General features: G+C 35.9%; 1 protein-coding gene across 3 annotated transcripts in view; it reads left to right on the top strand.

The window, feature by feature from the left end:
* The window catches only part of CUL1 (cullin 1), a 127,757-nt gene that overhangs the window by 26,361 nt on the left and 73,712 nt on the right, over positions 1–27,684 (top strand). For all 3 annotated transcript variants that reach the window (XM_037835928.1, XM_037835926.1, XM_037835927.1), the window contains one exon: positions 23,229–23,529. In XM_037835928.1, coding sequence (XP_037691856.1) covers positions 23,390–23,529 — 140 coding nt within the window. In that variant the 5' untranslated portion in view covers positions 23,229–23,389. The remainder of the gene's footprint in view (positions 1–23,228; positions 23,530–27,684) is intronic.

Below are 27,684 nucleotides of genomic sequence, written 5' to 3'. Positions count from 1 at the left end.
TAGTTCCCAAGGTCACAAACCCAGAACAGGACTCAGGCTGAGAAAAGATGGAGATGACCCTGCACTTTGCATTCCTCTTGGGCTCGTCTTCTTGATAGGAGGTCTAAATTCTAAAGTAAAAAACCAGCCAAGGCAGTTTGCTTTGGTTTGTTTGTTTTTGTTAGTTCCTGGCACCCAAGGAAGTATCTGTCATTTCACTAGTTGAGTACAGATTAAGGGATGGACAGCTCAGAGACTAAATCTCTGCGTTAGCACTTTAAAATATGAAACTGTACAGTGAGCAACAAAAGATTACAAGATAGACAAACAAAAAAATAGGAAATGATGGCCTGTCCAAAGAAACAAGGTATAAATCCAGGAACCATCGGTGAAGAGAACTGGACTGTGTGGTCATAACAAACAAAAACTTTAAAAATATGGTCTTCAGTATGCTCAAGGAGATAAAAAAAATAAAGAACTAAAGGATATCAGGGAGATAATTAATTAACAAAAAGAGAATTTCATTAAAGACATAGAAATTTTATAAAGAAACCAAACAGAAATACTGGAGTTGAAGACCACAATAATTGAAATGAAAAATTGCCCAGAGGTTTTCAGTAGCAAATTGGAGCTGGCATAAGAAAGAAGACGAGACAATTGAAATGATCTAGGCTTAGGAACAGAAAGAAAACAATTTTAGAAAGTGAGCACAGCTGAAGAGACCTTTGGGCCACAAGCTTACCAATATACACATTATGGGAGTCCCAAAAAGAAAACTAATAGCAGAAATCTTGCCAAATTTAACAAAAAATATGAACTTGCAGATTCAAGAAGCCCAAGGAACCCAAAACAGATTAAACTTAAAGAGAACCAGACCCGGACACATAGTAGGCTTACTGTCAAAAGCCAAGTACAAGGAGAGAGTTCTGAAAGCTGAAAGAGAAAAGCTGCATGTCAGTACAAGGGAGTCCTAATAAGATTGAGTGCCAATTTCTCATCAGAAACCATGGAGGCAAGAAGGTGGTAAGACAAAATACATAAAGCACCAAGAAAAAACAATTGCCAACCAAGAATTTTATGTCTGGTGAGAATGTCTTTCAAAGATAAGGGAGAGATACTCCCAGATAAACAAAAGCTGACGGAGTTCATCACTACTAGACCTCTGCCCTACCAGCAATGCTAAAGGCTAGGTCACTATAGATAGTGGATTGAAACACTTTATTTCTTAAAGAAATAAAGAACGTTGTAAAACATAACCATGTGGGTAATTATAAATACCAGTACTACTGTATTTTTTGGCATGCATCTGCACTTTACCTCTTACAGTTTCAGAAATGCAAATGCACAAAAAGTAATGATAAATCTATGGTTTCAGACATAAAATATATAAAGAAATGATTTGTAACAAGTACAATAAAAAGGTGGGAGGATGGAAGGGTATAGGAATGGAATATATGCTGTTAAAGTTTATTTAGTATCAAATAAAAAATTGTTTATAGATTTAGGATGTTAAAATTAAGCCACCTGGTAATTGTAACAAAAATATTTGAAAAATATATGCAGAAAGAAATGAGAATGGATTCAAAATAGTACAGTACAAAAAAATAAATATGAAAGAAGGCATTAGTGGAAGAATTGAGGTTCAAAAGAGATATGATTTAAAAACCAAATCACAAAATGGCAGAAGTCCTGCATTATCAATAGGGACTTTAGATGTAAATGGATTAAAGTCTCCATTCAAAAGACAGATACTCACCAAATGGATTTAAAAAATGCATGGCCCAACTATATGCCGTTTGCAAGAGACTCACCTTAAATTCAAAGACCTGAGCAGATTGAAAGTGATATGTATCTAAGTAGTAACCAAAAGTAACCAAAAAAAGAACTGCAGTAGCTTTACTAATATCAGATAAAATAGACTTTAAATAAAAAACTGTTAAAAAGGACAAAGAAGGTTCTATATACTGATAAAGGGTCAATTCAGCAAGAAGACATAAGACTTATAAATATATATGTACCTAATGACAGAGTCCCAAAATAAATGAAGCAAATACTGACAGATTTGAAGGGAGGAATAGTTCTACATTAATAGTTGGAGAATTTAATACACCACTTTCAATAATGGATAGAACACCTAGACAGAAGGTCAGTAGGGAAAGAGAAGACTTGAATGATACCATAAACCAACTAGATTGATCAGACATACATAGAACACTTAACCCAACAGCAACAGAGTTCACTTTCATCTCTAGTGCACATGGGTCATTCTCCAGTATAGAACATATGTTAGATCATCAAACAAGTTTCAATAAATTTGAAAATATTCAAATCATACACTGTATCTTCTCTGACCATAATGGAATGAAGCTAGAAATCAATAACAGGGTCACAGAGGGAGAAATGGAAAAAAAAAAAAAAATGTGGATATTAAACAACTCACTCTTACACAACCATTGAGTCAAAGAAGAAATTCTAAAGGAAATATCTTGAGGTGAATGAAAATGAAAACACAACATATCAAAACTTTTGGGATGCAGCTCTAAATGCTTAAAAAAAGAAAGATCTCACATCAGAGACCTGACTTCACCACTGAGGGATCTAGAAGAAGAAGAAAAAACTAAACCCAAAGTGAGCAGAAGGAAAGAAATAAAGTAGTGATAAATGAAGTAGGCAATTAAAAAACAGTCTCTTAGAGAGAACCAACAAAAGCAACAGTTGTTTCTTTGAAAAGATCAGTAAGAAATTGACAAACTTTGAAGTAGACCGACAAAGAAGAAAAGAGAATGCAAATAATTAACTAAAATCAGAAAGAGGGTGGTGGTGGTGGATTACTACTGACCTCACGGAAATGAATTGAGTTCAGAAATAAACACTTACATGTATGTCATGATATTTGACTAGGGTGTCAAGTCCACTCAGTGGGGACAGAATAGTTTCTTCAACAAATGGTGCTGAAAAAAACTGGTTATCCACATGCAAAAGAATGAAAGTGGACCCTTACAACACTCCATATACCCAGGTTAACTAAAAAATGGATCAAGGACCTAAATATAAGAACCAAAGCTATGTAACTCCTAGAAGAAAATGTAGGGAAGCCTCTTCAGGGCCTTGTGTTAGGTAATGGTTTCTTAAACTTTATACCAAATGTACAAGAGACAAAAGAAAAAAAATAGATAAATGGGACTTCATCAAAACTAAAAACTTGTGTGTATCAAAAGACATTATGAAAGTAAAAAAGACAGCTTACAGAAGAGGAGAAAATATTTGGGAACCACATACCTGATAAGGGTTTAATATCCAGATTAATGTGAAGAACTCCTTCAACTCAACAACAAAAAGGCAACCCAATTTAAAAATGGGCAAGACACTTGAATAGACATTTCTTCAAAGAAAAAATATACAAATGGCCAAAAAGTACACAAAAAGATGCTGTGATGGTTTGTAGCTGTGTACCCCAGAAAAGCATGTTTTTAGTCTTAATCCATTCCTGTGGGTATGGACTTTTGTAAATAGGACCTTTTGATGAGGTTACTTTAGCTAAGATGTGGGCCGACTGAATCAGGATGGATCGTAATCCTATTACCTAATACCTTATAGGGAAGACCACAGAGAGAGAGAAAAAGCCACAGTAACATCCATGAAACTGAGAAGCCAGGAGAGGCTGCCATATGCATTGCCATGTGACAGAAAAGCCAAGGAGCAAGGATTGCTGGTAGCCAGCCTCCCAACACCACAGTTTCGTGGAAGAAAGCATTGCCTCGATGACACCTTGATTTTGGACTTCTAGCCTCAAAACTGTGAACCAGTAAATTCCCATTGTTTAAGCCAACCCATTGTGTGGTATTTGCTTTGACAGTCAAGAAACTAAAACAGATGGTCCACATCATTAGTGAAATAGAAATCAAAACCATAGTGAGATTCCATTTCACACATACTAGAATGGCTACTTTTCACTGAACAAAAAATAACAACTGTTGGAGAGGATGTGGAGAAATAGGAATACATTTTCATTGTTGGTGGGAATTTAAGATGGTTCAGCTGCTGGGGAAAATGTTTAGTGGTTCCTCAGAAAGGAAATCCCATGACCTGGCAATCCTGCTTCTAGGTATATGTGCCAGTTTGAATGTAGTATGTCCCCCAAAATGCCATTATCTTTGATGCAGTCTTGTGTGGGCAGACATATTAGTGTTGATTAAGTTGGAACGTTTGGATTAGGTTGTTTCCATGGAGATATACCCTACCCAACTGTGGGTGATAACTCTGAATGGATAATTTCCATGGAGGTGTGGCCCTACCCTTCCAGTGTGGGCCTTGATTAGTTTACTAGAGCACTATATAAGCTCAGACAGAAGGAGCGAGCCTGCTACAGCCAAGAGGGACACTTTGAAGAACGCACAGGAGCTGAGAGAGGAGCTGCAGATCAGAGACAATTTGAAGACGGCCACTGAAAGCCGACTCGTGCTCCAGAGAAGCTAAGAGAGGACAGACACCCCAAGAGCAGACTGAGAGTGATATTGAGGAGCTGTGGCCTAGAGAGGACCCACCTGGGAGAAAGCCATTTTGAAAACCAGGACTCCAGAGCACATGCCAGCCATGTGCCTTTCTAGCTAACAGAGGTTTTCTGGATACCATTGGCCATCCTCCAGTGAAGATACCCAACTGTTGGTGCATTACCAACACTTTACCTTGGACACTTTATGGCCTTAAGACTGTAACTGTGCAACTAAATAAACCCCCTTTTATAAAAGCCAGTCCATCTCTGGTGTTTTGCATTCCGGCAGCATTAGCAAACTGGAACAGTGTATAACCAAAAGATTGGAAATCAGGAACTTGTACACCGAGTTCATAGTGGCATTATTCACAGTAGACAGAAGATGTTCACCTATGGATGAATGGATGAACAAGATGAGTAGTATAAGTTCTGATACATGTGACAACATGGATGAGTCTTGAAGACATTATTTTGAATGAAATAAGCCAGACAAGAAAATTATTGTATGATCTCACAGATATGAACTAATTAGAATAAGCAAATTCATAACCAGAAACAAATTCAGGTTGCCAGGGGCCAGAGTGAGGGGAGGAAATGAGGAGTTGATGCCTAAATTGTACAGAGTTTCTGTTTGGGGAGATGAAAAAGTTTTGGTAATGGATGGTGAATGATTGTGTCACAACACTGAATGTAATTAACAGCACTAAATTATACATTTGAATGTGACTAAAATGGGAAATTTTGGATTGTATATATTTTACTAGAATAAAAATAATTAAAAAATAAGACTGTGTAACACAGTGAACCTTAATGTAAAGAATGGACTATATTTAATAGTATAGTTATAGTATTTTTTAATCAGTTACAACAAAGGTACCACACTAATGCAATGTGTTAATAATGGAAAGGAGTATATGGGAATTCTGTATTTTTCTGCAAGATTTTCCTATAAACTTGTAATTTCTCTAATAAAAAAATTAATACAAAAACTCATCTCATTCAAAACTAAGTAATTAATATTCAAGCAAATATTGTTACTTTTGTTAAGCTAGGAGATTGTGGATCCTAATGATCCATCTTTGAAATAGATTATTTATAGCCATTATTTTAAAAATAATTGGAAGCTCTTTCACCCAGCTCAAAGTCTTCCCCTCCACTCCCAAAACCTATTATTCTGGGTAATTTTACCTTGACTTGGAGAATCCATACAGTGTCCTGATCTCTCACTTCTTTAACTCCATTCTACTTCAGTCATTCACTGTTATGTCCCAGCTTTAGCCTTACCACCCATTTTGTACCACTCCTAGAGTCATTGATTCAGACATCCCACCTCCCAAACACAACCTCCTATCTTTCTAGCTCTTGCTCTTTAAAGAGAGGGAAAGGGAATGAGTGCCTTTCATGGACTTCACATCCCTTCATAGCCAAAATTCTTAAAGATTGACTGCATTCTCTGTCCCTCACAATCCATTCCAGTAGGTTTTCTCCCCTTGCAACCACTTGCTAAAAATAATCCAGAAGTTACATTTCCAGCATCCTAATGCTGATGAAAATAATAGCTAGCATTTACTGAACGTGTCACATAGGGTTAATATATGTTACCTCATTTAATCTTTGCCACAACTTCATGAGGTACTAAGATATTAAGTAACTTACCCATGACCATACAAGAAATAAATGTCAGTCTTTTGTTTGACCTCATTCTTCCCTTGGCTTCTAGTGTATGGTTTCTTACTGTTTTGGGCTATAACTTTGCGTTTATAAACTGGGTTCCCCTTCATCTGGCCAATCTTTAAATGTTTTTCAGAGTTCCATTTGGGCCCATCTCTGTTGTATTTTCTCAGGTTATCCATGGTTCCCAGAATTAAGTCACGTAGGTCATATATTAGTCTACAGCCAGTCATCTCTTCTGTGCTTTAGTCCCATTTTGGCAGCTACCTAAGGTGATTCAGAAGTGCCTCAAATTCACTGTATCCAAAAGTAAATTATCTTTCCACAAATCTTTTCCTTCCCTAATGTTCTCTCTTAGTAGACAGACTGTAGTCCATATCATATTTATAATATGGATGCATATATGTATCACATAAGCAAAAATACACACACTAGTAAGACTGCTTTTTTTTAAATGCAATTTTATTGAGATATATTCCCATAACATACAACCCAAAGTGTACAATCAGTTGTTCATAGTATCATCATATAGTTGTGCATTCATAACCACAATCAATCTTTGAACATTTTCATTACTCCAAAAAATAAAATAAAGAGTATCCAAAACATTCCATTCCCCTCCTCCCCCCATTGTTCATTTACTCTTTTTAAACACTCATTCATTGTTTTTTTAACTTTATCAAAAAATTAAAAATCAAACAATAAAAAAAATTTCAAACAAAACCAAAACAAAGGAATAAGAAAAAACAAATAAACTAAAATAACTATGTTGCTTCTGACATGTTCCTACCCTACCCCAAGAAAATAAACTATAACCCAACAAAAGAATAAGAGAAAAAAAAGACCTAAAATAGCTACATTTCTGCTAATTTGTTCCTACCATACCCCCCAGAAATTAACAAACCATGGTCGTTCCTGAGCATTACCGTAACATTAAGTTTACCCTTCATAACTTATCTGTTCTTCTTAGATTATTGTTCCCCCTTCACTATTTGCTGTCTGTCACTAGGTCCCCTACATGGTACAGTTTAAAACATTTATTGAACATTTTTTACGGAGTTCACAGAGTGGCTCTACCATTATACAGTGCCACCAGCAATATCCCTGTTTTTGTGTCTGGCTTATTTCACTCAGCATTATGTCTTCAAGGTTCATCCACATGTCGTGTTTCACGACATCGTTCCTCCTTACTGTACTATTCCATCATGTATATATACCACATTTTGTTTATCCACTCGTCTTCTGAAGGACATTTGGATTGTTTCCATCTCTTGGCAATTGTGAATAATGCTGCTATGAACATCGGTGTGCAAACGTCTGTTTGTGTCACGGCTTTCAGATCTTCCAGGTATATACCGAGAAGTGAAATTGCTGGATCAAAGGGTAGCTCTGTATCTAGTTTTTTAAGGAACTGCCAGACCGTCTTCCAGAGTGGCTGTACCATTATACAGTGCCACCTACAATGAATAAGAGTTCCAATTTCTCCACATCCTCTCCAGCATTTGTAGTTTACTGTTTGTTTAATGGCAGCCAGTCTAATTGGTGTGAGATGATATCTCATGGTGGTCTTAATTTGCATCTCCCTAAAAGCTAGTGAAGGTGGGCATTTTCTCATGTGTTTTTTTGGCCATTTGTATTTCCTCTTCAGAGAAATGTCTTTTCATATCTTTTGCCCATTTTATAATTGGGCTGTTTGTACTATTGTTGCTGAGTTGTAGGATTTCTTTGTATGTGTAAGATATCAATCTTTTGTCAGATACATGGTTTCCAAATACTTTTTCCCATTGAGTTGGCTGCCTCTTCACCTTTTTGACAAATTCCTTTCAGGTACAGAAGCTTTTAAGCTTGAAGAGTTCCCATTTATCTATTTTTTCTTTTTTTGGTTGTGCTTTGGGTGTAAGGTCTAAGAAGTGACCTCCAATACAAGGTCTTGAAGATGTTTCCCTACATCATCTTCTGGGAGTTTTTTGGTGCTGTCTCTTATATTGAGGTCTTTAATCCATTTTGAGTTCATTTTTGTGTAGGATGTGAGGTAGGGGTCCTCATTCATTCTTTTGGATATGGATATCCACCTGTCACAACCCCATTTGTTGAAAAGACTGTTATGTACCAGTTCAGAGGTTTTGGGAGCCTTATCAAAGATCAGCTGACCACAGATTTGGGGGTCTATCTCCGAATTCTCAGTTCGATTCCATTGATCAATATATTTATCTTTGTGCCAGTACCGTGCTGTTTTGACTACTGTGGCTTTATAATAAGCTTCAAAGTCAGAGGATGTAAGTCCTCCTGCTTCATTTTTCTTTTTAGAATGTTTTTAGCAATTTGAGGCCTCTTTTCCTTACAAATAAATTTGATAACTAGCTTTCTCAAGTCTGCGAAGTAGGTTGTTGGAATTTTGATAGGAATTGCATTGAATCTGTAGATGAGTTTGGGTAGAATTGACATCTTAATGATATTTAGCCTTCCTATCCATGAATATGGACTATTTTTCCATCTTTTTAGGTCCCATTCTATTTCTTTTAGTAAAGTTATGTAGTTTTCTATGTATAGATCTTATACATCCTTGGTTAAGTTTATTCCTAGGTACTTGATTTTTTTAGTTGCTATTGAGAATGAAATCTTTTTCTTGAGTATCTCTTCAGTTAGGTCATTTCTAGTGTATAGGACCATTACTGACTTACGTGCATTAATCTTGTATCCTACTACTTTGCTTTTTGTTTATTAGCTCAAGTAGCTGTGTCATCGATTTCTCAGGGTATTCTAGATATGAGATCATATATTTGCAAATAAGACAGTATTACCTCTTCCTTTCCAATTTGGATTTCTTTTTTCCTTTATCTTGCTGGATTGCCCTGGCTAGCACTTCTAGCACAATGTTGAATAGCAGTGGTGACAGCGGGCATTCTTGTCTTGTTCCTAATCTTAGAGGGAAGGCTTTCAGTCTCTTGCCATTGAGTACTGTGCTGGCTGTGGGTTTTTCATATATGCATGCCCTTTATCATATTGAGGAAGTTTCCTTCAATTCCTACCTTTTGAAGTGTTTTTATCAAAAAAGGATGCTGGATTTTGTCAAATGCTTTTTCAGTATCTAGTGAGATGATCATTCAGGTTTTCACTTTTGATTGTTAATGTGTTGTATTACATTGATTTTCTTATGTTGAACCATCCTTGCATACCTGGAATGAATCCACCTTGGTCATGGTGTATGATATTTTTAATGTGTCTTTGGATTCGGTTTTCAGGTATTTTGTTGAGAATTTTTGCACCTATATTCATGAAGGAGATTGGCCTGTAGTTTTCCTTTCTTGTAGCATCTTTACCTCATTTTGGTATTAAGAGTGTTGTTAGCTTTATAAAATGAGTTAAGTAGTGTTCCATTTTCTTCAGTGTCTTGAAAGAGTTTAAGTAAGATTGGTGACAGTTCTTTTTGGAAAGTTTCGTAGAATTCTCCTGTGAAGCTATCTGGCCCAGGATGTTTATTTGTGGGAAGCTTTTTGATGACTGATTGGGTCTCTTTGCTTGTTGAGGTCTTCTTTTTCTTCTCTGGTCATTCTAGGTTGTTCATGGGTTTCCAAGAACTAGTCCATTTCCTCTACATTATCTAGTTTGTTGGCATACATTTGTTCATAGTATCCTCTTATAATTTTAATTTCTTCGGGATCTGCAATAATGTCACCTCTCTCATTTATTATTTTGTTTATATGGGTCTTTTCTCTATTTGATTTTGTCAGTCTAGCCTAGGGGCTTGTCAATCTTGTTGTTCTTCTCAAAGAATCAACTCTTGGTTTTATTTATTCTCTCTATTTTTTTGTTCTCTGTGTCATGTATTTCTGCTTTAATCCTTGTTACTTCTTTTCTTCTACTTGGTTTGGGATTAGTTTGCTGTTCATTTTCTGGCTTCTTCAGTTGTTCCATTAGTCCTTTGATTTTAGCTCTTTCTCCCTTTTTAATGTATGCATTTAGAGCTATAAATTTTCCCCTCAGTACCACCTTCTCTGTGTCCTATAGGTTTTGATACGTTGTGCTCTTGTTTTCATTCGTCTCTAGATATTCAGCAATTTCTCTTGCTATTTCTTCTTTAACCCGCTGGTTATTTATGAGTGTATTTAACCTCCAAATTATTTGTGAATGTTCTAAATGTCTGATGGTTATTGACTTCTAATTGTGTTCCATTGTGATCCAAGAATGTGCTTTGGATAATTTCAGTCTTTTTAAATTTATTGAGGCTTGTTTTATGGCTCAGCATATGATCTGTTCCAGAGGAAGTTCCATGAGCACTAGAGAAGAATGCGTATCCTGGTGATTTGGGATGTAGTGTTCTGTATATGTCCGTTAATTCAAATTCATTTATCAGATTGTTTAGGTTTTCAGTTTCCTTATTGGTTCTCTGTCTGGTTGATCTATCCATTGAAGAGAGTGATGTATTGAAGTCTCCCCAATGATTATGGAAACATCTGTTGCTTCCTTCAGTTTTGCCAATGTTTGTTTCATATACTTTGGAGCACCTTGATTGGGTGCATAGACATTTATGATTGTTGTTTCTTCTTGTTGAATTGTCCCTTTTATTAGTATATATTGACCTTCGTTGTCTTTTATAACATCCTTGCATTTATGGTCTATTTATCTAAGAATAATATTGCTACTCCTGCTTTCTTTTGGCTGTAGCTTGCATGAAATATTTTTTTCCATCCTTTCACCTTCAATTTCTTTGTGTCTCTGGGTCTAAGATGAGTCTCTTGTAAGCAACATATTGGTGGTTCATATTTTTAAATCCACTCTGCCAATCTTTTTCTTCTAATTGGGGAGTTTAATCCATTCACATTCAATATTATTACTGTGAAGGCATTTCTTGAATCAGGTAAGGATGCTTTTTGCAGTATTAAGGATGCTTTTTGCAGTATTACAATTGTTAACAAGTAAACACCTAAAAGGGGACTAGTTAGACAGATAATGGGTTATTATGTAGATCACAAAAACCAAATGAAGTGTATTTCATTAAATAAAGTGAGGTTTCTCATTATTAAGTGACAGAGTTTGCAAAATAGTGTGTGGTTTATCTCGAGTGGAATCAGTAGAGGTCAGCACAAATGCATCTTTTTGTTTTCCTTTATCTTTTTTTGGTTTTAATGCCTTGTTATTTCTTGAAAAACTAGTCCCCAGATACATTCAGGTAAAAATATTTTATGACCAAGTAGGTTTGGGTGGGAGACGCTCTGTACTGTTTTCCTCTTGTAAATTCGTAAGGCATATTCATTTCAGGCCTCTGGAATCTTGAAACCAACCAATCTATTTAACTTGACTAAAGCTGTTATTTCCCAAATTCCCTTGATGTTCAGTTGATGTTCCAGTTAGTGTTTAGTGGAAGACGGTTACTTGTGTTCTTTTGAAAAGCCCTTTCAGTATACATGGATGAAACTGAAATAGTCACTAATGTCAAGTATTTGAGATTCTTGGAGGTCATTTATTTAGTCTACACTTCCACTCAAAGAAGGAATCTTTTGCATCATTTATCTTGAGAAATAGGCTGTTTGATTAGTTTAAATTGTTGGAAAGTCTTTTAATATTTATTACATTGGCTTTCATGGCCCTTTGGAGCAACCTAGCCTTTTCTATGCGACAGGTCCTTAAATCTCCCAGTGTTAGTTGGGATGTCTTTCCTTAATCTTTTCTTCTTCAGACATTTTTGAAGATAATCTCCAGACTTTTTATCATCCTGTTATGTTCTCTTCCGTAGAATTTTACAACTGGAGTGCTTGGTACAGCATGTAGTGTGCCATGGAAGAATTACTGTTGAGCTGAGATATTTGGTCTAGATTTTGTTGTGGGTTGGAGGAATCCAGGATTGACAGAACCCCTATGCTGCTCTGTTTGCCTGCAAGTAACCGTCATTTACCCCATTGTATTTCCCAACTGTTTTCCTTGCATGTGCCATAATTTATAAAAGTTGGGAAGTACTGTGCTCTGCTAAATGTGCTTTAGTTTAATTTTCCTCTGAGGCTGTCACAATTAAGTACAGATCTGTCTGACCAGCATAAGATGGAGTTGGGATTATTATTTCCTTTGATTTGAATTCTGTATGTAGCCAGAGATTAGAGATTGCTTTTCCTTTTTTTTAGTTACTATTTTATCTGTTAATTCATTAAGGTTGAGGTCAACTAAAATCCTCAGATTTTTTCATGTGTACTTAAAAAAAGTTTCCTTCCTTTTCTATATTCAGTAAACAAATTAGAACCTCTAACTTTGTTTAAAAAATCGGTGTTAAATTCTTATTCTGTTGGTTTGTTTTTAGCATTTTAACTTGTCATCTCTCAGTAGCCTTTCCTCATAGTTTTGTGTAATAAATACTCAAGACTTTGCATCTTTGAAACAAATGTTAAGCAAGATAGAGCCTAAGGTAGAATCTGGCAAAGCGCACTCCCGATGTATTCATTTCACGGGTGACTCAGTTGCAAATCAACCGACTGAGTCTATGAAATTAGAACTATTATTCAGCTCCACATTCAGCCCATGTCTCTCACCATTTTTTTCCCACAAAGATATCATGAAAGACTTTGTTAGAGCTTTTGAAATTAAGAAACATGCCTGATGTGTTTCCCATTTCTAGCACTCAGTTTCCAGGGATTATATACCAGAGAATTCCATCCCTTCTTTCTTACTAGATCTGTTTGTTTTGATTATTGCATTCCATTATTATATTTTCCTAAGGTGAGGTGACGGTGAAGTATATTCATAGTTTGTGTGCATGTGTTGTAATTTGTTCAGACTTTGTGAGCCAGAGGCTAGGGTTTGTGAAGCTGCAACTGGTTCTGCCATTGGTTTCTGTCCTTGGTTGGTTGTATTTTGTGCCTTGGTTTCCTATCACAGAAAATTATGCCTGCCTATCTCGTAGGACTTGATGGAGCTTGTGAGCATGGTTTTAGGTGAATTGCTGGGTAAGTAGTGGTGCTGACTAGAGGACAGTGAAGTGCGCTGAGCTGTGGCTGCCATTAGCAGTCAGCTAGCTCCACTCCCTTTTGATTCCTGTGTGTGCCAGTTGCTCAGGGCCTGTGTTTCTAAACTGCGATGTAGCAAAATTGCATATTGTATGGCCTAAAACTCTTGCATATGCATAACCTCAAGTGGTAAATCCTATCATTCCATACCACAGTACTTTTGAAAGCTACCTGAGTTTTCAAAGCATTTTTTTTTTTTTTGGATGTTTTCACTTTGCTTTCAATATCTGTTAGCTCTTTGGATCTCTCAAGCTTTCTAGTTGTGTGATGTGATTTATTAGGTGTGCCGGTTTGAATGTATTATGTCCCCCAGAAAAAGCTGTATTTTTTGATGCAGTCTTGTGGGGCACGCGTTTTGGTGCTGATTAGATTTGCATGGAAATGCGCCCCACCCAACTGTAGGTGGTAACTCTGATGAGATATTTCCATGGAGGCATGGCCCCACCCGTTGAGGGTGGGCCTTGATCAGTGGAGCCATCTAAATGAGCTGCCTGGCAGAGGGTACTCAGTGCAGCTGTGAGGGATGTTTTGAAGAGGAGCTACAGCCAAGAGGGACACTTTGAAGAAAGCACAGGAGCTGCAGATGAGAGACACTTTGAAAACGGCCGTTGAAAGCAGACTCTTGCTCCAGAGAAGCTGAGAGGACAAATACCCCAAGTGTAAGTACGAGTGACATTTTTGAGGAACTGCAGCCTAGAGAGGAACATCCTGAGAGAAAGCCATTTTGAAACCAGAACTTTGGAGCAGACGCCAGTCACGTGCCGTCCCAGCTAACAGAGGTTTTCTGGACACCATTGGTCATCCTCCAGTGAAGGTACCCGATTGCTGATGTGTTACCTTGGACACTTTATGGCCTTAAGACTGTAACTTTTTAACCAAATAAACGCCTTTTTATAAAAGCCAATCCATCTCTGGTGTTTTGCATTCTGGCAGCATTAGCAAACTAGAATATTAGGAAAATATCTTTACCCTCTACCTAAAAACCATTTGAACCTCTCTGGCTTTGTATGAAGTCTCCTTAGGATTATTGACATTTTTTGAGCCTGGTTATTAGATGAAGGGTATATAATTTGTATAGTGGTATATTTATGAAAATTCAGCATTGATAGATAAGCCAGTCTTTTTGTGGACCACCTCTATTCTGTTTTATTGCTTGAGGCAGTTTTATAATCAGTTCAGTTCACCAAACACTTGAGTGATGCATCAACAGATTTAAAAAAAAGAAAACAACCTAAATTGGAAAACTTCATTACCAGAGCATTCTGTATCCCTTTGGGCAATGTGGTAGGTATGGAGATGCCTCATTCGGATGCCCCTTCAAGGAAAGACTTGATTTGCTACCCACTACAGGGATATGGTTTGCATACTCCAGCTATCAGGTCCTTCAGGGTTTGTCTAAGTTGCAGAGAGCCATTCTGCCTGAGGTCATGCCCTCCCAAGGGCAGCCCACTAGCAGTGACTGAGCAAAGTGGGAGTGTAAAGGCACCTGTGGGACACTGGCAATCCTCCTTCCGGGGTTTCCCACCAGGTGGGTTAGGCCTTGTAAGATTCACATCACAGTTCAATTTGTTTCTGCCCCAGACTTGTTTCCGCTCCATTAGTTTCACAGGTGTCCATCCTTAGTAAACATCTTGCACCCAAACTCTGTCTCAGCATCTGTTTCCAGAAAACCCAGCCTGCAAGAAGCAGGTTGTGCTATTGCTGTGTTAGCATGACTTTTCATTTAAGAAATTTTAGTGATGTGCTTACTTTTTTCAATTGTGAAAAATAATATGTATTTTATATATATATATATATATATATATATATATATATATATATATATATATAATAAAAACACAGAATCTCCCATTTTAACCATTTTTAAGTGTACACTAAAGTGGTACTAATTACATTCACAATATTCTGCTACCATTATCACTATCCATTACCAAGACTTTTTCATGACCCTAAGCAGAAACTCAGTACCTATTAAGTCCCCATTTTCCCCTTCCCCACCTCTACCCCTGGTAACTTCTACTTTCTGTCTCTATGGAAGCGCTTGCTTTTAATGTGTGTCCTTTTATATTTAGTTTTTAGATTTCATTGTTGTATTAGTAATATAAATGTTTAAGCATGTATATATATGGGGCTCTCCAGAGGATATTAAAAAATATCGGGTTGTCCTCTTTAAACTTGCTCAGTTTGGTAGATAAGGACACATGCCAATATGAGAACTTCAGATCAACTATGTATGAATTTTGGATACTCCATGAAGACAACTAGAAAATGGGAATGGATAGTTAAGAGAAAATAATAAAGCACAGGACAACAGGAGCAGAAAATTTCAGTAATTTTTCAACATATTCTGGAATATAGTTCTAAGGAGGAAGCTGAGGTGTCCTGTGGCACAAAGTTATCTATAGAACCAGACACAAAATATGTTAATAACAAAGTGAATTTGACATTTTAACATGAAAAGGTCATGTTTGATCTCATAGATTTTCAGTCATTATGAGTAAGACTCACAACTGGAATCAGAAATTTAATACAAAGAAGAAAGAATGTGTAGGCTTACTTCGGAGATATTGCAGGGTCAGTTCCAGACCACTGCAATAAAGTGAATATGGCAATAAAGCAAGTCACACAAATTTTTTGGTTTCCCAGTACATATAAAAGTCATGTTTACGCTATACTGTACCCTTTTAAGTATGCGATAGCATTATGTCTAAAAAACAATGTACGCACCATAATTAAAATGTAGCACAGAGACAAAAAGTAAGCACATGCTATTGGAAAAAGGCACCAATAGACCTGGTTGATGCAAGGTTGCCACAAACCTTCAATTTTTAAAAAAACACTCTGCCAAGTGCATTAAAATGAGGTATGTCTGTAGAGGAACATTTGGTGTACTTATGGTGAAATATAAGAATGGAAGCATTGTAGAAAAATTGTTAATCTGAGGAAAATGCATATTGACAATTTTATCGTATTTTAACTTTGACAGAAGATAAGTAATACCTTGACTTTATCCTTGATAATGTTATATTTGCAGTGTTTTTCTTAGTTAAAAAAAAATGGCAGACTTGTTAGAATTGGGCTTTCATAATATCCAGATGGGTTTAATATTGATACAGTTCTGATTTGTCAGTACTTTAAAACTGTCAGCTCCTATAATTGAATATGTTTGGGTTTCTTAGTTTAATAAATAGATAATCAGTGAATCTGGTTTTTCTTAGGGCTCTTTTAATGGTTTTGCTATTTCTTGCACCTTAAAAATGAAAGAACCTAAAATTCAGACTAGTGTGTTGGTTAGCCCCTAAATGTCTGTGACTGTAGCTTACTCTTAAGATCAAATAACTTTTGGTGTACAAATGCATGGTACATGGAGTTTCCAGTTTACAAGTAAGTTATATACAAGAAGTTTTTAAAAATAAACTGTTTTGTTGAAAATTTTTTATTGTGGAAAACACAAAATTTCCCATTTTAACCATTTTCATATGTACAATTCAGTGATAGTAATTATATTCGTAATACTATGTTACCGTTACCACCATCCATTATAAAACATTTTCAGCACCACAAATTGTGTACACATTAAGCACTGACTTCCCATTCTGCCCCCTCTACTCTCCCCAATCCTGGCCGCTGGTAACCTGTAATCTACTTTGCCTCTCTGACTTTGCTTATTCCAGATATTTCATATAAGTGGAATCATACAATATTTGCCCTTCTTTATATGGCAACAAATGTAGAGATCCTCAGATGTGGAGACTCCCAGTATCCAAGAGGGGAAAAATAACCCTGTGTGGCTGTACCAATGGAGATGAAGAGGAGGGTTTTGTAAGAGGCAGATGGAGAGCAAGAAAAGGATGTGGTCATGCCATATTAGGGATTTCCTTGCTCTAAATTCTGCCTTGATTCCCTATTCCTCTTAGGATGATAACCTAATTAGACTTAAAATCTTCCAGTGGTTGTTCTGTGAAGAACGGATGGGGGGTGATGCAAATGGATGGAAGTATAGGAGTCCAGACTACTAAAATAGTGGTTCAGGCAAAAGATGATGATTGAGTTACTAAAGAAGGAGGAATGGAGATGAGTGAATGGATTTGAAATGACCTCAGAAGTTAAAGTCAATGGGATTCAGATATCAAAGATGAAAGATGAAGAAGGTGTTAGAATCATTTGCACAAGGGCAACACTGGTGGAGGATGGAGTTTGGGGGCAGATCCTGAGTTCATTTGTAGACCCATTGGGGTTTTGAATATCCAGGAGGAGATATGAACAAGACACTTGGATATATAGACAGCCTTGGAGTTCAGAGAAGAAATCGGGGCTGGAAATACACTTTGTGAATCATTGACATATGGAGGTTTGTAGAGAGAAGGTTTGGTGTATTGCCATGCTGTGCTTAACAGTTACTTTTATTGTGCCAGTTGAAATGGTAAGGCAAGGAAAAGATAAAAATGAGATGAGTGTAACATTTTTCCTCAGTTGATGGTAGAAGTTAGAAAAGAAGTAAAAGAGCATCTAAATGGATATGAGGAAGATATCTGAGATAGAATTAATTGAATTGCAAGTTTTGAGGAATTTAAGTGATAATTTCTCCTTAAGGGAAAATTAAATAAGTGATGGGAAATGAATTTAGGTTTAAATAGTTGATGCTATCAGGTGGTACTTTCAGTCCAAAACAGTCTGATTATTAAGAGGGGTGTTGGTGTGATCTCCCAAGGTAGATGAAAGGAAAAGCATATTAAAATTGTATATAGGGAACATTTGCAGACTGGTTGCTGAGTTGTTTGTTTCCTTTAAATTTGAGGGAATTCTTCTGTTAGATATTTTTCTATTGTACATTTTTCTATTCTACATTTGAAATAAAATATTTTCAGAATCAGGAGTGGTGGTATGGTTTCATAAAATACTAAGTCCCATAGCTCAGATTATAAATACTAGTGCTCATTTAGTAGTTTAGAGTTTCAACCCACAAGCATGATCTACAAGGTCCTTAAATGTGCCTTAGATTTCAGAGGGCTCCATAATGCTATTTAGGATATAAATCTAGATTTCAGGACACACTGAATTAGTTGACGAGAAACTCAACCTTGAATATGCAGACTCTGATAACCTATTCTTATTTTTCCAGGTCATATTTACCTTCCAGCAACATTTATTTTAAATTTAATAGAGCTTTATTCTATATAAATCACCATGGTTATGAAACCATTAAAATAATTGTCCTAATTTTACACTAGAAATGCACTAGAACCTTCACGTTGATGTGATATATACAGACAGTCCTTAAAAAATCATCCATGATAATGTATTTAATACTGTATTAAATATCTAAGATCCTTTATTTATGGATCCAAAATCCTTAAAGCAATATAAATTGTATTTTGCTGTAGCTTCATGTACCTAGATATAATAGCCTTTATCATTTGTGAACATTTACCATGTGTTAAGAATTTGATATACATTATTTTATTTAAACTTTATGACACCAGAAAGGTGATTTGCCCCATTTTGTAGACTTAAGAAATTGAAGCTTATGGAAGTGAAGTTACTTACAAAGGTGTGTGGCTGATCATCAAACCCAGTTTTCTCTGATTTCAGGCTACACTTCAACTTTTAATAATTCTGTACACATTCATTTCTAAAAAGGATGTAATCATTTCACTTTATCTTCACCCACACCAACTTTTGCATTTTTGCCAGTGTGCTAAGTGAAAACTATATTTTCACAATGTGCTAATGAGATTGAATGGTTTTTCCTGTTAGCTATTTGTTTTTCTTTTTCTATGAATTTTTTTATCTTTTGCCTTTTTAATTTTGAGTTCTAAATGATATGTAGGTCAAGTGATAGATTTTGGTAACTGTAGAAGGCACAAAAAAGGCAACAGAGTTATGCTTGTGTAAAGTTTTACCCAGCTTTTCTTATGTGAGAGCTAAAAATCATGATTTTGAATAAAATGTCTAAGTAAGCATATTTCTCAGCTCAGACCGTATAATATGAGTGCGTTTTTTTTAAATTTAGTTTTATTGAGATATATTCACATACCATACAGTCATCCATGGTGTACAATCAACTGTTCACAGTACCGTCATATAGTTGTGCATTCATCACCCCAGTCAATTTTTGAACATTTTCTTTACACCAGAAAGAATAAAAATAAGAATAAAGAATAAAAGTAAAAAGAACAGCCAGATCATCCCCCCCATTCCACCCTATTATTCATTTAGTTTTTGTCCCTGTTTTTCTCCTCATCCATCTGTATGCTGGATAAATGGAGTGTGAGCTACAAGGTTTTCACAGTGACACCGTTACCCCATGTAAGCTACATAATTATACAACCATCTTCAAGATTCAAGGCTACTGGGTTGCAGTTTGACAGTTTCAGGAATTTCCATCTAGCTATTCCAATACATTAAAACCTAAAGAGGGATATCTATATAGTGCATAAGAATGCCTTCCAGAGTGGCCTCTCGACTGCATTTGAAATCTGTCAGCCACTGAAACTTTATTTTGTTTCATTTTGCTTCCCCCTTTGATCAAGAAGATTTTCTCGATCCTATGATGCTGGGCCCAGGCTCATCCCCAGGAGTCATATCCTGCCGTTGCCAGGGAGATTTACACCCCTGGGAGTCAGGTCCCATATAGAGGGGAGGGCAGTGAGTTCACCTGCTGAGTGGGCTTCATGAGAGAGAGGTCATATCTGAGCAATAAAGAGGTACTCTGGAGGAGACTGTTAGGCACAATAATAAGTAGGCTTAGCCTCTCCTTTGCAGGAACAAGCTTCATAAGGGCAAACCCCAAAATCGAGGGTTCAGCATACCAAATTGTCAGTCCTCAATGTTTGTGAGAATATCAGTAATAACTCAAGTGTGGACATCCAATATTTCCGCATTTTCCCCCAGCTCTTCAGGGGGGCCCTATGTATATATTTTTATTCTCTGCCCAAATTACTTTGGGATGTATCGCTGTTTCACACTAACCTGTACAAACCTATCAGATCTCACGTCCTTTTCAAAGTACCATGTAATTATGGTGTTTGAATAAACTGACTGTATAAGTTAAATTATTTAGTGTGCTGTATATATATCCCGCACCAAATAAACATCTCTCCCTTGGTCTCACACAGAAGTTGAAGTTTTAGAACACAGTTGGTATCACCCTTTACCCTTTGGCCTGATTTGCCTTGGTCCTAACCAGATCTGCTTCATTCGTATCTCTAATTGAAGTCTGGACTCTTTTTCAGCTTTTTTAACAGTTGCTGTATTGGCTAATACTGACATGTATAGCTGCTGAGCTCTAGCTCTGAGTTTCAGGTGTCACACAGATACCCAGAGTTCCAGAGACTGATCAGGTCATACACAAAGGGATCAGCATTTCACAATTTGGAGACAGCTATTACAATTCAAGAATAGATTTGACTGCTGGAAGAGCTTACAATCTAGGGAACGCTTATTGTAATGGTCCCTAGATTGTAAGCTAGAGTTTACACATTGCAGTTAGTCCATATTGGTGAGGCATTATAATGTTTGTCTTTTCATTTCTGGCATACTTCACTCAAAATACTGCCTATGGGATCCATTCACTTTGTTGGTGTCTCACAGCTTCAGTCCTTCTCACAGGAGCTCAGTATTTCCTTGTATGCACACACAACAGTTCACCATTCTGTTCATCAGTCAATGAACTTAGGCCACCTCCACCCATTGCAGTTCATGAATACTGCCTCCATAAACACCAGTGTGCAAGTGTCCATTCATGTCCCTTCTCCCAGATCTTCCCAGTATATACCCCATAATGAGGTTGCAAGACCTTTTGGTACCCACATACTTAAGCTTCTTGTGGAACCACCACACTGTCCTCCAGATAGGATATACCATGCTACCTCCCCATCAACAGTAAATAGGTACATTTCTCTCTCCATGTTTTCTCTAGCGCTTTTATCTCTATTTATATTTTTTCCTACAATTTTATAGATATAGTCACATACCATAAAGTCATCCACAGTGTACAATCGGTTATTCACAGTATTATCATGTAGTTGTGCATGTATCACCACAATCAGCACCTGAACATATTCATTACTATGAAAGAAAATTTTTTAAGAATAATAAAAACAATAATAAAGAGAAAATAAAATACCATACAATACAATATAATAGTAAGGTCAGACAACAGCACCACTACCAAGAACCCCATATCCCCCTCCCATACACATGTAGCTTTGGTATATTGCCTTTGTTACATTTAATGGAACCATATTTTGGTGTTACTGTTGACCACAGACTCCAGTTTGCTTTGATTGTTTTTTCCCCAATACCATCTCTTTTTCAACAGTTTGCATGGTTGACATTCATTTTTTTCCCATAAGTAAAAGTATTTTTCTGTTTGTATATTTAGTCACAATCATTAGCCACTCTAGGTTTCTCTAAATTATACAATCCTAGTCTTTATTGTCTGTCTTTACTTCTGGTGTCATACATTCCCCTAGCCTTCCTCTTTCACCTTTACTCACAGACATCTTTGTTCATTGTACTTAACAATATTGTGCTACCATTACACAGTATTATGCTATTTCTGGATCTATACAGTCAGTCCTGTTGAACATTCTGTACTCCTTTAGCACAAATGCCCTATCTCTACCCTCTTTCTTTCTCTTGATAACTTGTGTTCTCAGCTTTTAACTCTCAAAGTTTCCTCATTTATGTTAGTTCGTATTAGTGAGACCATACAGTATTTGTCCTTTTGTTTCTGGCTGACTTCACCCAACATAGCATCCTCAGGGTTCATCCACATTATTATGTGTTCTGTGACTTTGTTCTGTCTTACAGCTGTGTAATATTCCATCATGTGTATATACCACAATTTGTTTATCCTCTCATCTGTTGATGGACATTCAGACTGTTTCCATCTCTTGGTATTGTGAATAATGCTGCTATAAACATCAGTTTACAGATGTCTGTTTGTGTCTTAACTTTTGGTTCCTCTAAGTATATATCTAGCAGTGGAATAGCTGGATCATACAGCAAATCTGTATTTAGCTTCCTGAGGAACTGCCACACTGCCTTCCAGAGTGGCTGCATCAATCTATATTCCCACCAACAGTGAATAAGTGTGCCTCTTTCTCCACTTCTCCAGCACTTGTAATTTTCTGTTTTTTTTTTTTTTTTTTTTTTTTTTTTGGATAATGGCCATTCTGGTATGTGTGAGATGATAGCTCATACTGGTTTTGATTTGCATTTCCCTAATAGCCAGTGAAGTTGAGCATTTTTTTTCATATGTTTTTTGAGCCATTTGTATTTCCTCTTCAGAAAAGTGTCTGTCCATGTCTTTTGCCCATTTTTTAATTGGGTTGTCTTTCTGTTGTTGAGTTGTAGGATCCCTTTATATATTCAGCATATTCAACCCTTATCGGATACGTGGCTTCCAAATATTGTCTCCCATTGCGTAGGCTGCCATTTTACTTTTCTGACCAAGTCCTTTGATGTACAAAAGTGTTTAATTTTGAGGAGATCCCATTTATCTATTTCTTCTTTGGTAGTTCACACTTTGGGTGTAAGGTCTAGAAAATCATCTCCTATCACAAGATCTTTAAGGTAATTGCCCTACATTTTCTTCTGAAAGTCGTGTAGTCTTGGTGCTAATGTTTAGGTCTTTGATCAATTTCGAGTTATTTTTCGTTTAAGGTGTGTGACAGGAGTCCTCCTTCATTCTTTTGAAGATGGCTATCCAGTTCTCCAAACACCATTGATTGAACAGGCTGCTCTGTCCCAATTGCTTTGGTTTAACTGCCTTATCAAAGATCTATTGTCTACAGATGTGCGAGGGTGTATTTCTGATCACTAAATTTGATTCCATTGGTTAGTGTATCTGTCCTTATGCCGGTACCATGCTGTTTTGACAACTGTAGCTTTGTAATATGTCTCAAAGTCAGGTAGCATGAGACCTCCCACTTTGTTCTTCTTTCATATGAGTGTGTTTTAACATAAAGAAATAATCTCCAGAGTAGAGTTATAGATGCTAATGCCTATAGACTGAAACTAAATATTTGGCAGGTGTGGCACTTAGGATGTTGAGAAAGAATTTAATTTTCTCTGTTTCTTCTCAGGTTTGCCTGCAATGAGATCTCATTCTCTACATTTGAAGGACATCCTTTCTGAGCTGCTGTGAATAAATTTGGAATGATATTGTATATTTTCATCTAATGGAGAATTAGCTATATCTTGAATAAGGATTGCTGCACTGGACGATTTCAGAATATTACTCGCAATGTCATCAAACAGGAGTCAGAATCCACATGGACTGAAGCAGATTGGCCTTGACCAGATCTGGGATGATCTCAGAGCTGGAATCCAGCAAGTTTACACCAGACAAAGTATGGCAAAATCCAGATATATGGAACTCTACACGTATCCTACTGTTTGAGCTGAAATTAATTTGCTTAGAATTTTGACATATTTTATATTGTATTGTCACTTTCCAGTTCATGCTATAATATAACCACAGTATTCATTTTTAGCTTTAAAAATTAACTGGTTTACTCTTTTTTTGAACAATGGTGCAGTTGGCTAGTTAGCATTCTAAAGCAGTGCTGTTCAATACAGTTGCCTCTAGCCACACGTAGCTATTTAAATTTAAATTTAAAATTGAATAATTAAAACCCAGTTCCTCAGTTGTGTCAGCCATATTTTCAGTGCTCCATAGCCAGATATTAGAACATATCTATCATTGTGAAGAGTTCTGTTAGATAGTGCTGATCTAAAGCAGGGTTTGGCAAACTACAGCCTGCATGCCAAATCTGGTCTTGCCCATTCATTTGTATGTTGTCTATGGTTACCTTTGTGGTAGAGGGACAGTACTGAGTAGTTGTGTCAGTGACTGTAGGATCCACAAAGCCTAAAATATTCACTATCGGGTCCTGATATAATCTAAAGGGATAGCCTATACAGCAAAAGTTTTACCACTACACCCCTGTTTTATAAATGTGATATTAAGAAAGTATTTCATGTGTTCATTATTTGGTCCATCATGTGTGCAAGGAACATATATATGCTCTGAAGCTTCTGAGGATGTAAAAGATGTAGTTTATGTCCTGTTACATACTCTGAGACTAACTTTAGAGTTCTTAATTTCATTTATATGTAAGAAATTGAAATTAAAACTTAGCTAACACATTAGAGGGCATATCAGTCTGTTTTGCTGAATGTAGGAGTTTAAAGTTGCCAGTTTAATGGAGCAATATGATTAAATTTTTAGTATGTTTCAGTGATTGTCAGACTTGATTAGGAGATCTTCCAGTATGCCTTCAAGTATGTTAATAATTTAGAGTTCTTTAAAAAAAAAACAAACATTAATTTAAATAGATTTGAAACTATTCCTAAATTAATTTCAATTCTGTGTGCATATTCATGTTTATTTATGTGTATACATTTATGGTTTAGAATACATTGTTTTTTTATAACAGCTTTATTGTGATATAATTCACGCATCATAAAATTCACCTTCTTAAAGTGTACAGTTCAGTGGTTTTTAGTTATATTGACAGTTGTGCAACCATCACCACTATCTGATTGTAGAATTTCATCACTGCAGAAAGAAGCCCCATACCATTAGCAATCACTTCTCATTTCTCCTTATCCCAATTCCCTGGCAACCACTAATCGACTTTCTGCCTCCATGGATTTGCGTGTTTTGGACATTTCATAGAAAATGGTGTCACACAGTACGTGGCCTTTTGTGTCTGGCCTCTTTTACTTCCATCGTATGACTATACCACATTTTGTTTATCCATTCATCAACTGATGGACACTTGGGTTGTTTCTACTTTTTGCCTATTATGAATATTGTTATGAACTTTGTATAAAAGTTTTGTGTGGTTTTTCTTTTGGGTATATACTTAGGAGTGGAATTGCCACATCATATAGTACGTAGAGCACTTTTTGCCAAATGTTGATATTCCATTCAAGAGAGTTGTAGCTTACTAGGGATGACCTTTTTTTGCTTTTTTGTTTGTTTGTTTTGTTTTTTTTAAATTCTGATAAGTAATACAGCTGAAGATGGTGATTCCAATAGTGAGACAAGATACTCAGTTGCATTTTGGGTATGCAAAAACAAAATAAAACAGGTGTAGATCAAGGAGATTTAATTGCTGATCTGTCTGTATGAAGAATTTATTAATATGTAATTTTGTAATAAAATGGATCAGTCCCATGTCTGATAGAATGTTTTGCAATTAGGGACTGTGAGAAAGTAGACTGCCTGTTTGCAGAAATTACTGAATTCTATCAAGTTCTGATACTTGCCACAATTTTAATTTTTTAAAACTACCACTAGTAAGTTGGGTATTATTCTTTCCCTTTCAGTTCTGAGATAACTGCTTCATACATTTTTTAATATTAGAGAATCTAAACTAATTGCTAAAGATGTTTTTAGTTTGTTAATATTAGCTGACATTTCAATACATTAGTGAAGCCATTTTGTTTTGTAACAAACATCCAGAGCATTATACAAATGTTCAGATTGGTATACACATTCTCCAGTGATTTTGCTACTATGCAGAGCATTTTTGGAACTTTTGGAATTCAAAGTTTTTCATTATTTTGAAAAATTGTAATTGTGGGAAATATTCTCCAAAAATGGATTTTATTTCTGGATTCTGTCAGAGGTTTTGGCACGTGTTTTGAGTAAAGTACATGATCAAATTGAGTAATGCTAATAATTTTTGTTAAGCTTTTATAAAAAACATATTAACTCAGATTACTCATGATGAAGAATCCAGTGTTAACTTGTAGACTGCTTTTTCATGCTTCAGAAATTTCATCTGATTGATGGGAAAAAAAGAAAAAAAAACTCATATCAGGATTTATTTTCCATGAGTAGTATTGATATTATAAAACAAAATACTGAAATTTTCTGTGGTAAACTTTGCTGTTTCTTTCCTAAGACCTAATAGAAAACCATATTTTATCATGGATGAATATTCTCTTTTCAAAGTTGTATTGTTTTTTTTCCAGATTCTTTTGACAAATTAGAGATGTCAGGTTTTCACTTACTCTATTGATCTATCAAATGCATGGGAACATTGTTCTTCATTTCAAGTTTATTTTTGTAATGATTCTAAAATTTCTTACTTAATTCTTTAAATATCATTTATGAAATACTAACTACTGGTTGAGTCCTGTGTGTCAGGCATTATGCTAGGAATTGTTATGTCTTTCTTAAAGCTTATGTCACTCCTGAGAGTTGTTGGTAATCCCATTTTGTTATTGTAGGAAATTTGGTCTCCAAAAGTTCAGGTAACTTGCCTATTTATTATAGCAGCCATTTGGTAAGTGATAATGCCAGTTCTAAAATTCTAAATAGTCTTAATCTTGAAACTATGCCTTTAACCATTATATTGACATTGTATTTGAATGAATCACATTTTTCAAAGTATTTCTAAAATCTTCCTTATGAAGTTCCAAAGAAAAATATTTTTGTTAACTTTCAATGTATTATCAGGTAAAGATGAAATAATAGATTTATTTCTGCTTGTATTTAATAATTTATTGAAAATTATAAAATTATACTCTCCCCTACTCCTCACATACATCTTCAATAGCAGTGTTATTGGCATAACTAGAAGCACTTTGAGTCATCTGATATTTTTCTAGAGTATATTTTCATATCCATTTATGTTAAGATGTATTTTTTTGAACTATAGTTGGCTGTTACTACAGCTTTATCTTGGACCCATTTTACATAACAAAACAGTTTTTAAAAAAAGTTTTCTCTTATAGGTATATATTTGATCTGCTATGTAACCACTTACTGCCTTTTAAAATTACCCCCTAAAGGCTGCTATACAGTAAAATCTTACTCTTGAATTCTAGAATTTATTTTTTCAGGTTAGGAGGTGCTTTTGATCCAAGGAAGAAAGTTCTATCTCTGCAGTCCTATCTCACTACTCTAGTACCACTCTCAGAATTAGAGATGTTTATCAGCAGTTGGTAAAGGAAAATGGGTAAGAAGGGAGGGGAGGAAAACTGGTTGAGAGAAAAAGGGAGGGATTCCTTTTTATTCCCATAACTCTGGCTAGTGTCTTAACTCGTAGATTTTTACCATTTTGGTTATCCTGGAGAATCGGTTGTGATGTGTTTTCTAGAGGAAGTAGCGTGTGTCTATATGCGTAACAAATATTCTTAGAGCTTTTAGGAACCTCTAACATTTATGATTGCTACAACAAGAATATATGTTGTTATATAGCATAAACATTTCTCTTGGTTTTTCAACTCAGAATGGCAAGAGAGAGAGAAGGGAATATGGGGAAAGAAAAAAATGTCCAGAGCATCCCCAAACAAAAGGCTCTATCTAGTTCAGTTAACTTTATGTCTTGCCACTTCTCAAGGCTTCATTTCTGTTTTAAAGTTTGTAGCCTTAAGTCCTTACTTCTACCTGCCCCTCCACGTATGTTTGTCTGCTCAGTGCTTCTGTCTGTTTATTTATCATTTTCTATACCCTGACATATGTATAGTTACATACAAGAATACTTTTTCTGCAGTAAAATATCAGTACTTCTATGCAGG

Source organism: Choloepus didactylus, chromosome 5 (genome assembly GCF_015220235.1).
Source record: "Choloepus didactylus isolate mChoDid1 chromosome 5, mChoDid1.pri, whole genome shotgun sequence".
In the NCBI taxonomy this organism is placed as follows: Eukaryota; Metazoa; Chordata; class Mammalia; order Pilosa; family Megalonychidae; genus Choloepus; species Choloepus didactylus.
Note: the sequence above shows the minus strand (reverse complement) of the source record. Positions and strands in the feature narration are given on the sequence as shown.